The 12,943-nt window shown below is 33.8% G+C and overlaps 1 protein-coding gene across 2 annotated transcripts in view; it reads right to left on the bottom strand.

Moving 5' to 3' along the window:
- Positions 1–12,943, bottom strand: part of MIB1 (MIB E3 ubiquitin protein ligase 1) — a 145,924-nt gene that overhangs the window by 47,730 nt on the left and 85,251 nt on the right. For both annotated transcript variants that reach the window (XM_004387921.3, XM_023742053.1), the window contains 2 exons: positions 12,200–12,397; positions 8,773–8,924 (listed from right to left, as the gene is read on the bottom strand). In XM_004387921.3, coding sequence (XP_004387978.1) covers positions 8,773–8,924; positions 12,200–12,397 — 350 coding nt within the window. The remainder of the gene's footprint in view (positions 1–8,772; positions 8,925–12,199; positions 12,398–12,943) is intronic.

Below are 12,943 nucleotides of genomic sequence, written 5' to 3'. Positions count from 1 at the left end.
AAATTAATTTATTATCTATATTGTCTTTGAATTTGCTTTTCTAAAGAGGGCACATAAAACAAACAAGACTGACCAAGAAACCAGTTTACACACACAGAGAATAACCAGCCTTACTGCCACTGTGCAATTACGATTCAGTTTATGACAAACATGACAGAGCTACTGTTTACTGCATGCTGCAGACATCAAAACACTTTGAAAGAATAATAAATACCAAAGCTCTTAGTAACAATTTATAAGCAGTATCTGTTTTAAGCTTCCACAATGTATGACAAAGTTAGAAAAAAGAAATAATGCATATCTGCTTTATTATATTCATGTACTCTAATTACTTCTTATTAAAAGTATCATTTCAAATGGAATATTTAGGCATGTAGAAAAAGCGAGTAAAAAAGCACTTAAAATTTTTTTGTGTTAGAAGTTGAACAGAAATGGCTATAAGTTTAACTATGGCCAATTTTCTGTGTTTAATAAGACAATTAAATAGTTAATAGTCAAAATGTTATTTTCATTTTATCAGCAGATTATAAAGAATGAGACAATGACTCTATTGGATATGGTAGCATATAGTTACTGCATGTTTATTGGAAATTATAGAAAGCACATGATTTAAAAATTCTACATTTTCAAAGAAGAAATTAATTCAAAACTTAACTCACTTAAGCACACACCTTCTGATCACCCACTAAGTAGAATGCAATCCCTCATACTCCATTTGTTAAGTTTGCCTTTACATGTCCTAAATGCCAAAAATTTAATATATAGTACCTCAAAAGTAGAACTTCCTCCATAATATACTCAAAGGGGAACATTCTGCTCATGTTTTACGATGAACAACTGTATTAGTTACTCCATAGGTATGAAAGTAAACTTTTAATAATTCTTAAACATCTTGACTTTCTTTGCTATAAGATTAAGAAAATACAATGCTTTGAAAATAAAATGACAAATTATTTGTTTAAAAAAGCAAAATTATATACTTATTCTGGTGCTTACAAGTTTAAGTCAACATACCTAAGAGTTCTTTCAATCACTCTAAAATGTCACATCCATCACTGAGATCAGCTGTTCATTTTTCACTGAGTACATATTAAACTCTGGGCATCTGCTGACACTGGTGTAACTCAAACATTTCAACTGTCTCTCTGACAGGGATAACAGATGCTGACATTATCAAATGCTGTACTATTTTTTTCCCATGGCCTCTTCTTGCCCCGATATGGCCAGTATATGAAACTGAACTGCCACCCAAAAGCACGCTTGAGCAGCTGGATCTGCTAAACAGCTTCCATATAACTAATAATATAGAAGCCAGTTTTATTGCTATCTTCAGCACTCAAGTCCAGACAATTTAACACCTGTTTCATTTCTATGAGAATGAATGATAGAAAGACTCGTACATTAATTTCACCAGCAGCATGACACTTATCAACCAAAAGATGCAGAATATACTTAACATAAGAATTGTTTGCATATTGCCTGAATTAGTATTGACCTTCTCCCAGTTTAGTTCACTATACTTTATACTTCAGTTCTTTATAGTTTAGTAACTATAAAGAGTATTTCTTTACTCTTTATATTTCACTGAGAGCACTTACCAGAGGCAAAGTAGAACTTATCAAACTTTTATTTTATGCAAGTATGTTTCAGAAGACATCCCTCCCCACATATTGAAATACAACAGTGAAACTGTATTACAACAAAAATATGCTGTACTGATTTATAAAGTTATCACTCTTACGGTAATTTTAATACTCAAATTCATGAACTGTAGCTCGCCACCATAAGTCACCATATTATTAAGCTGATAATAAGAAAGAGCTAGGCATCTGAACCAAAATGACAGAAAATCTAATCAGGGAAACAGATCTTTAAAGGGGTTAAATTACTGGCCTATGATTAGTAACACTACATAAGCAAAATCAAAGGAGAATAAGCTGGCATGCATGGTAGCTCCTTTCAACGTAAGTCCAAGCAACACACTGAGCACATGTGTAATCTATTTATAAATTAAAGGGCAGAGGAGCTTCCTTAAGGCCACTCATATTTCTCCACCCCCTATCAGCAACTTGCTATTGGTTCTCAACCATAACACTGAAAAAAATAGTGGTGGTAGAAAAGTGCGACTAACAGTATTCTTCCCTAACCTATTAGTTTAACTACTCAAGTAATCTGGTTTACTGCTTAGAAATGAATAGCAAACATTACTCTAAAATACATCAAGGCCGATTTGCTCCTTTAAATGTTATTGGTTTTAATACAGGTTATTGTCTACACTTAGGAATTAAGCAAAGGTGTTGAAAACAAAGATATATACTGATAATTTCATAATGCATTAAACAACTTGTTAAAAGGAAAAGACTTCTAAGCTATAAAAATAAGAAACAATAGGAAAACTGCCTTCAAAATAGAAAAGTTTGCATTCACTGACTGAAGCACAGATAAAAAGAATTTCTAAAAGTTATAGGAGGTCTATAACCATGATTTTAAAAATAAAATGCATTTAACTGTTTTGGATCCCAAACTAGCACCACTGCAATGCTTTGCTAGAGCTGGTAAAATGGAACCAAATCGCCTCTTCAATGGATTTGGTCCCCTTCAACCAGCTGTAGCTATGCATTGATTACTACAGGACAGACAGCGTTTTCAATCATGAGTATCAATCACATGCCAGTAAGTTTCAACCTATTTAAGTTACTCATATTTTATGGTTAAAATCAAATAATTTGTTACTGTTAATTCTATTTGGGAAGAGTTACAATGGTTAAAGATGTTTATAAAAAGCTTTATGAAAAAACGTGGATGGCTTAAGGATTTCAAATAAAATAATTTTATTTATTTATGGCCTCTTGGTAATAAATTTTTCATCCTTCAGAAAAGAAACAGTAATGAAATGTAAACTATGCTTCATGATTTAAAAAAAAGAAAAAAGAAAAAAAAAAAAACCTTCCTTCAAAAGAAGAAAATATCTGGGAAGGTGACCTCAACACATAATGGGAATGCCGCAGTGTGGTTCACATTGGACATGTGGGTATTTTAAATGAAAGAAAAGAATAACATTTATTTTGGGTTTTCTATATAAACAATACTCTAGAAATGTTAAGTCACTACTTTCCATAGATTAGCTTTAGATTTTACCACTATTTACCTAAATGTTAGTAGGTAAAGTGAAAAAAACAGATGATTATATGGCAGAACATCTTGTGAAGAGACAGTAAGCAATTTATCTAGTTTGCCTTTGATCTTGAACCAAAGGTTTTTAAGCCTCAAAAAAGAAAGAAAATGCTAAGCAGCCCTACTTTTTATCATGTAGATATCTCACTGCTCCATACCTGTTTCCTCACCTGTAAAATGAAGATCTAATAAAAACACTCTATGGCTTTCCTCTTTCTCAGTCTGTCTTCTTTGTCCTTCACAAAAAATACACACACAAGATTCTCTCAGGGAGAGAAATTACTGAAGGGGAAAATGACAAGTGATCCCACATCTATCTAATTTTCTTACTGACTGCAGTAAAACTATAGATAATTTAATGTTCTTTAATAAACACAGAGAAATTTTGAGCAATTAATGAAGACTGCTGAAGGTAGGCGGTACTGATGTTTGCACAATCCTCAACTTCTGACCATGCCTCTATTTCAAAGTGAAAATCATCCCCTAAAAGAATGTGGGCAAAGGGGTATATGTAAATAAATCTTATCACTTCATCAAATTAGTAGGCCTTCTTGCTCATATTAATTACATCTCAGTCAGTCATATTAAATATATTTACGTATTACAAAGTAAATAATGTCTGAGAGTGGATACACATATTAGAGAAATGGACATACTGTAAGTATACTATCATTTCATAGACTCTCAGCTATTTTTCATAGATAGCACTCAGCATGTTCAAAGTTACAGGGAAAGAAAAACATTAAAAACCAAGAAACAGTCCAGATTATCACATCTTCCTACATTCAATAGTCTCATTTACAAGACCATATTTCAGAAATTAAAAAAAATAAAGGTATTATAACATGCTGGAGGGAAAAACCATGAGTTGGTTGCATATTCAGTAAGATGGTGTCTTTGTGAGAATAAATACATAAGTCAATAAGAAGTGCCTGTGAAGTTATCTTGGTGCTAGCCTGAAAACAAGTATATCACATCATGTGGCTCACTCAATTTTACTACTTTTCACATTCAATTTATACTAAAAAAAAATTTTTAAGTAACAACTATATAAAGGAACTTTACGAATATCCCCAAAATACCTCTCAATTATTTTTGCCAGCTCTGTAGACAATACTGCTGACAAGTCTATTTTCATGCCTGTGAGGGAGCTCTAAAAACCTAAAAGTAGCTGAAAATGCAGCATTCTCACAGGAAGTACTTAATATGCTGATTAATGCTAGTCCAAATAAATTTAGTTTTCATTTTAAAGAGCAGAAATTAACTCTGCTCTTTATTTAAATCTGAAATTTTACTTTATTACAAAAAGAAAAGACATATGGCTAAACTCTAGGGGAACGCATCCCTATAAGTAGCAAATATCAGAATACACAAACAGTATTGTACGTAGTTAAGATTTCTTCTTTTTAAAAAACCCTATATTAAAATATGTTTTAAGCGCTATTCTAAAATGTCCCAAACTTTATAAAGCATAACCAAGGTACTAGGACATCTAGAATATTTTTGAAGACCAGAAAAGTGACTTTTTTTTTTTTTTGGAAGAAAAGCACAGTTAATAATTATTAATTCTGCTGTACTAATGACTTATAGCTGAAAAATTATTACCATTAACTAAAAGCAATGGTAGGGAACAGTATGGTACTTAAATGCCCCATGTACATACATGTACATGTAAATTTTGGAAAGTTTTCAATATTACTAATGAGAATAAATGGAAATGATCATAAGTAACTATTTTTGCTGGTATTAGATTTATGCTCACAGTGATGCAAATAATTTATTGTAGAAACGAGTATATATATTCTAAAAGAAAAAAACTCAAAAAACAGCTAAGAATTATATTTATTAAAATGCAATTAATTGCAATTAAAATGGACTATATAGGAAGTTCAACACTTAAGACAAATAAACTAAAGAAGTATATTTGCACCATAAAACAAAAATCAAAAAAACAAATTAAAGCATTACAATTCAAGGTAACAGATTCATTAAGTTGCATAAATTACAAAATGCTTATAACAAAGGGGGAAATGTTAACAAATATGTTAATCATAATTGGTATTTTATCCAAAAACAGGAAGTTCATCAGGTACCAAAAATAGTACTTCTTTTTCCAAAATAAGTGTTAGGTTCAAGAACTTTTTTAACCGAGTAAACAAAAAAATGGTTGCTTCTCTTTTGATATCACTGATCAGTAGAGAAAAGAAAAGCCAACTTTAAGAAGAAACTTGATGTGAGATAAAGAATTCAAAATAGTGCACCTTGGAATTAAATTATTATTTTGTCTCCTTCACAATGCCTAACCATCAGGTGATACGTAAGTAGTGTCACCTTCAGATACTCTCCAGTGTCCAATTAAAATCATACTCTATCTGGCAATCTACAGTCACAATTACAGCAAATGTTTTAAGGAAGTAAGAATAAAGAAGTTTTGTAGCTTTAACTGAAGCACTACTTTGTTATAGAATGAAAGTGTCTTTCCTTTCTTTTTTTTCTTACCTGTCAAGAGTTATCTGACTGGAGGAGTCATTGTCATAAATCCTCAAGATTTATGCACGAATTGAGGAATAAAAGTAAATTCTCTTCCCCTTGCATATGCCTACCATTATAGAACATATTATGCATATACCCAATAAAAAAAGGAAACCATTCAAAATATTTTAGAAGTTATTTAAAAGTTTCCTAACTTCAATTTTCACAGTTTATCTTAGATTTTATGATTTAATATTGTAATCTAATTTCTTTTCGATTATTCTAGTCTGAAGTAATTGCTGTTTGAACTCCTAATACAACTTCTCTACAGAATCTGTGTTGCAGTCGATGAAACAATATTTTTATTATGATATGTAATACTGTATTAACATTTACTGAGTGCCTACCATATTTAAGGCACTGTAGGGGATATACAGAAGGACACAGAGAGCTCACTGCTTTAGCAGAAAGACACACAGAAGTGCACATACTGACAGAGAGCACACAACAGATTTTAAGTGCAATATAGTAAGAACACAGAACAAGGAAGTATAGGTAAGTAAGAAATAATTCCAATGATGTGATCCAGGAGTGTCTAGAGGAGAGGTGGTTAGGATAAAGAGGAGGGATAGGGCATCTGATGAAAGAAAATGCTTAAATAAATGAAAGAAGAAACTAGAAAGCATATTTTAGGAAAGGAGAGTAGTGTACATAGCTGAAGAGCAGGGTGGGCAGAGGGATTTTATTTAGTGGGAGACAATGTTAGAAAGACAGACTGAGGACGCACCAGAAGTGGGTTTGAATGCCAAACCAAGGTATATGGATTTTCTTCTATGTATAATAGGAAGTAAATGAAGATTTAAGAAAAGGAGAGAGGACTATTAGATTTATGCTTTTAGAATAATAATTTTGTTAACTGTATGAAAGCTGAATCAGCAATAAGACTGAAAACGGAAAATAATCAGAAAGATATTGTAATATTATCGGTAAAAGTGCTGAGTACTTAGGGCAGCAACAATAAGAACAGAAAGAATGGAATGGATTGGAAAGACAGGCAGAATAAACAGAATTTTAGAACTGAAGTTGAGAATAAGTGAGAGAGCAGTCAAAGATAACCCAAGATTCTGAGCCTAAACAACGAGGCAGCAAGGGGGTCAAAGTACTGATAAACTCCTGGACAAATCATTCACGGTCTATGTGTTTCAGTATTATCTCACATGTAGACTCTAATACAAAGAAAGTCATGTAGAGTGGTTAAGAGCTCAGGTTCTAAAGTCAGACCTTGTTTAAGTTGTAGCTATATCACTAATTTCTTTATTAGCCTCATACTCTTCATCTATAAAATGAGGATGGTATTAACACATACCTGAAAAAATTGTTGTAAGGACTAAATGAGATAAAGCACTTAACACAGGTTTGGCATGTAGTTAATTGCTATCATCATCATAATCTTTTATTTGAAGGGTAGGGAACAATATTATTATTTTGTCTCCTTCACAGTTTTGAATGCCAAACTATCAGGTGTTCAAATATTTGCAAATTTAAAAACATAAATCCAGACACGATCTAAAATATGGTCATTGGTTTCACCCTACATTATACATCCGTTGTATGGGTACCAACAAACAAGAATAAAAATCCTTTTGTTTTCTGTGCTCACCCTCTAGTGGTGATACTAAGAAACTAAAAAATAGCAAAAAACTAGAAGGAAGTATATGATATAAAAAGGCAATGAGTAACCAAAGATTGAGAGTTCAGGATAGATTAAATTATCAAAATGAACTTCAAAGTGAACATTTCCCTAAGCCAAGCTGGTTCAACTATAAACAGAAGACACTTACTTGATACGGAACTTCCTTAAATTTTTCTCAAGGTAAAGTTGTTCCAAAAATGTGTTCATGGAAATCGCTAGGTTAAGTAAAGCTAACCATTTTCCTTTTGTGCACTTCTTAGGCCCTTTATAAGTACGGTGACTCTCCAAAAGCAGTCTTTCTCAGCAAACACTTTTTTAGGACACTTTTTTTTCTTTAAGTTGAGGAACATCCACACTAGAAGTTCATATAACTAACTGAATTATTAATAAGGAATTAGGTGGGTAGCGCAAGCAGTTAAGTGCTTGACTACTAGTTGGAAGTCTGGCAGTTCAAACCCACCCAGAGGCACCTCAGGAGACAGGCCTGGCAATCTGCTCTGAAAGGTCACACCCTTGAGAACCCTAGGTAGTAGTTGTACTGTGCACATACGGGGTCAACATGGGTTGAAACTGACTCAGTGGCATACTAAGAACAATAACAATAGTTACTTAGCAATAGATTTAAAAAAATAATTACCATGCAAATGGATAACATGGGTTTAGAGAACACCCTAAGAACGATCTTAAAGAAATGTAAGTATCTCCCTAAAACTACCGCTCTGAGGTAATCTTTAAACCTTAAACCAAATATATCCCCTTATATCTTCTCTAAACCAAACAATAGTTTAAGTTAATTAGTAAAGAATGTCTGCCTTGAGCATTACGTGCTTTTCAAGCACTATCTGTATGGGATCAAACTGACAACAGCAACTTGAAAGGTTAGATAAGGAGCTTAGGGGGCAGTAAGATTATGTTAATGATGGAGGAACAATTCAGAAAAGGAAAATGAAAATGGCTGCACAACTTGAAAAATGTAATCAATGTCACTGAATTGTACATGTAGAAATTGTTGAACTGGTGTATATTCTGCTGTGCATATCCTCAACAACAAAAAATAAACTTAAAAAAAAAATACACAGCCTCAAAAATAATGGCAAAATTAAAGGTGAAACAGAAAAAGAAATATACATATAGACAGATAGATAGATAAATCTCAAAATAGAATGCAGTTTAATTATATCTTTAGGTATGAGCCAGTATACCTGATATTTTATATCTACATTTAACATGTTTTAGTCATTTAATAATACCTGTATTCATTTAATAACCAAAAAATCATCACAGAAATTAATCTATTGAATGAAGATATAATTTCAACAGAACTTTAAAATGATTTAAAATTTCAAATAAGCCAAAATTATTTCCTCATCAGTATCATAAATAGGGAAATATTTTTAAATTGCATACAAGACAGTACAAGGTGGCATCTTTACCTGGGATTTCCTCTGAGTGCCGCATGGTGTAGAGCATTAAATCCATTATTATTTGTGATGGTAACATCTGCTCCAGCTTCCAGAAGAACTGCCAGGATATCATCACGTTTCTTACTGATTGCATCATGAAGAGGGGTATCGCCTTCAGAATCCTTTTTTTTTAAGTATAAAGAAACTTTCATTAGTTCTTCTTTAATTAATCACCACATGTAATATTAATACTACTACTGAACTCTAGGCAAAGAAAAAATAGAACTCATGTCTCACAACCATCAGTAATAGGTCATGCTCTGTGTTAAGTATAAAAATGCAGGCTAGAAAAACACTACCCATATTATGCTAAAAGTAATTTATACTATAAAGTCATACTCAAACTAAGTAGAAAACACAATAAACATGCTATAGCTTTCCAAAGAAAAGGAAAAATAAAATCAAAGACGTTAAATACTCTCAAATATAATTCAGCTAGTAAGACAAATTAATGAGGTGAAAAAGCTGCCTAAAAAAACTAATGAGTCTAAAATGGTCTGATAAACCATATTCCTGAAATGCCATACAAACCTACACCAGTCTCAGGCCCCATAACAACAAATTTAGTCAGTGGTTGTCAGTCTTGGCTACACATTAGAATAGGCTGGGGAGCTCTTAACAATCCTGATGCCCAGGGCACCCCAGACCATTTAAAGCAGAATCTCTGGGTGTGAGAATCAGGCACCAATAGTTTTTCAAAGCTCCCCAGGTGACTGTACTGTGCAGTCATGGCTGAGAACCACACTCATCTAAGTGTTTTCAAAGGTAGGAAAGAGGCAAGTTAGCTCAAATTGAAAACAAATGTGAAAGATAATTTAGGCATCTCAGTTTACCTTTCTTTCAAGCTGACTACTTTTTTCATTAATCTATTCTTTATCAGTAAATGGCTATCCATTATCAGTCATCTGAGTAAACTGGTAATGTAGACCTCATTCATTTATTAGGTTCACAAACGCTATTCTCGATAAAGTCATATATACATTACTCTATTGCATATACCAGGATTGGCAAACTATAGCCCGTGGGCCAAATCTAGCATACCACCTATTTTTACAAATAAACTGTACTGGAACACAGCCATGCCCCTTCATTATGTATTATCTTTGGCTGCTTTCATTCTACAATAGTACATGTGCTAGAGACCGTATGACCCGCAAAGCCTAAAATATTTATTATCTGGCCCTTTACGGAAAAAGTTTGTCAATCCCAGGTATATGTTCACCCGCCCACATAAAATATCTCTGACCCAAGTTCAGTCTGTCTATTACCCTATACCTGATGACACTAAACAGTCCGTCCTCGACTTGAGGTGGGCTCTTAACATGGTTGGGATATCTTTCTGCGGGTCCCTGATCTGTTCTACCTTTGAGTCCCTATAGTAGTCACAGGCAGTCCCCGGGTTACAAACGAGATCTGTTCCTAAATCTGTCTTTAAGTAGAATTTGTAGGTAAATCAGAACAGGCACATACATATCTTACTTAGCATCAGTCAAATGTTTGTCCTAATATATTAATATATATTTTACCTTTCTACACATATAAGACACTTAAGAAACACTTCCAAACCGAGGAATGTTTTCATGAGTGTCACAAAGTAGTGCATGCGTTCGTTATTATGAATGATTGTATGTATTTAACTCTGATTTTTAATATATAGGCTTTATGGCAGTCCCTTCTTAAGTATGAGTTGTCTGTGAGTCAGATGTTTGGAACCCAGGGACCACCTGTATTCCAAACCTTCCTCACTCTTCTCAATTCTCCTTTCTCAACCTCCCATCCCTCACTCACACCCTCAACAGATGGCCTTGCCTCCCATTTCAGACAAAAAAGTCAACAGGTATAAATTCCATCTCCTTCAACCGATTAATCCCTCCTCCCAGTTCCTCTCCCATCCTCCAATTCTGCCACCCAGTTCTAAGGCCACACCCTAGACCCTGTTAGTACCGAAATGGCTGTAGCTCAAAAACACTCGCCTCTAATAACCACCTATGTGAACAATACTTTCAGTTCTTCTCAAAACCCTCACTGCCACTACTTCTTCTCTTTTTTTCATTACTTCTCAGAGATCTATCCAATCCAACAATCCAATCCTGGCTACTGTGAATTATTTGAACTACAAGCAGCTTATGATACAAAGCTTTTTTCTTTTCTTTTTAACCATTATTGCATTTCCAGTTTAAACAAAACATTTTTCACAAATTCAAACAGTATTTCAGGGGCCATTTTTTATTTCAAAATAATATGCTATTTCAAGTCTATTCTGTTAAAGATGAACATGATTGAATAAAAGGGGGAAAAAAGGAACTTAAAGGCTGTCTAAATTATGTTCATTTGCTTATTTTATTTTGCTATGAAATTATTAACTATTCAAACCACATTTTAATTTAGCAGGTACACAAAAGACAGGTTTAGTAACCACACTAAGTAGATAATGAAAACAACCTACATTTCCCTTCTATCTGTAGTTTAAGTCATCTGGTTGTTATAATGTTGATGTGAAGAATCATTTCTCAGGTGACCTCTGCTTCAAAAACAACATACTACTATTAAGCAGGGGAGCCCTGGTGGTGCGAAGAGTCTTTCTCTATGGGAGAAAGACCTGGCGATGTGCTTCTGTAAAGATTACAGCCAAGAGAACCCTACAGGGCAGTTCTACTCTGTCACATGAAGTCACCACGAGTCAGAATCAACTTAATGGCACCTAACAACAACAACAACATTGTTAAACAACCCTAAGACCCGATATATTTTCCAAAACAGAAAAATCTTTGAAGACTAATGACTAGACCAAGACTCTAAGATAAATTAAACCAAACCCATTGCCATCGAGTAGATTCTAACTCATGGCGACCCCGTGTGTTGCTGAGTTGAACTGCCCATAGGGTTTCTTTGGCTGTAATCTTTATGGAAGTGAATCACCAAGGCTTTCTTCCACAGTGCCACTGGGTGGGCTCGAACTGTCAACCTTTAGGTTAGTAATCAAACACAAACAATTTGCACTACCCAGGAACCTCAAGATAAATTAAGCCATACTTAAAAGAATTTAGATTGTTATCAAGTAACTATTATGAAGTGCAGCCCATTACACTTTTTTAAGCTCCTAACATTCACTATTATGATTTTAAAAAACGTTTAATCAATTCATAAGCTGATATTGTTGCAAGGAAGCATCCCCTCTCACCCTCAGTCTAAACCTGATCTACTGACACTTTCTAATCAAAGGCTTTTCTAAGAAGGAATATCTGCTGATTTTATTACATTCTATATATCTGGTACCATTTTCTATCGCTGATCGTACAAAAAAAAATTGATAAGGAATCCTTACCATAGAACTTACGGTTTCCCCTTAATAGGATCCTAGCAATATCTGCAGAATATATTTCTTTAAAGGTTTTACCTGGAGACTGGGATGACAGCCAAAGTCCAATAAAGTCTTCACAACCTGAAGATGGCCTTTATTGACAGCAATATGAAGTGGCGTCTGTCTGCGCTTGTTGCGAGCATTCAAATCAGCGCTGCCTCGGTGCAGTACTTCTATAACAGCACCTTCATCTCCAAAAGCTGCATGGTGAACTGCTCTATCTCCATCTTTATCCTAAATATTAGCATTTAAATCTGAATTAGTGAATACTTTAGAAAGAAAAACAATTTAAGTTTCTAAAAGCTTGAAGATATATACCAAGAATCAGACTAACTTAAGAAAACAAAACATAGAATGGAGCTCACAAAATAACCAGAAACTGATGTGAACAGTGATGAACTCCAGACATAAATGATGAACCTAGATCAATATATTATACCATACATACATTAGACCAATAACTGTAACAAGTGGTTCACTCCTTCATTACACATAATTTATGAGCCATGACAGGAAGCCAACATTAGGAAAATGGTTAAATAAATTATAACACACCTATATAAATATTTTTTGCCATTTAAAAAAAATTTACAGACTAAATGGGCGGCTCCTGTCCAGAGGTGAGATGAGAAGGCAGAGAGGGTCAGGAGCTGGTTGAATGGACACAGGAAATCAGGGGTAGAAAGGAGGAGTGTGCTGTCACAGTATAGGGAGAGCAATTAGGGTCACTTAACAATGTATGTATAAATTTTTGTATGAGAGACTAACTTGAATTGTAAA

The sequence above is a fragment of the Trichechus manatus genome, unplaced genomic scaffold, assembly GCF_000243295.1.
Source record: "Trichechus manatus latirostris isolate Lorelei unplaced genomic scaffold, TriManLat1.0 scaffold00199, whole genome shotgun sequence".
Classification (NCBI taxonomy): Eukaryota; Metazoa; Chordata; class Mammalia; order Sirenia; family Trichechidae; genus Trichechus; species Trichechus manatus.
Note: the sequence above shows the minus strand (reverse complement) of the source record. Positions and strands in the feature narration are given on the sequence as shown.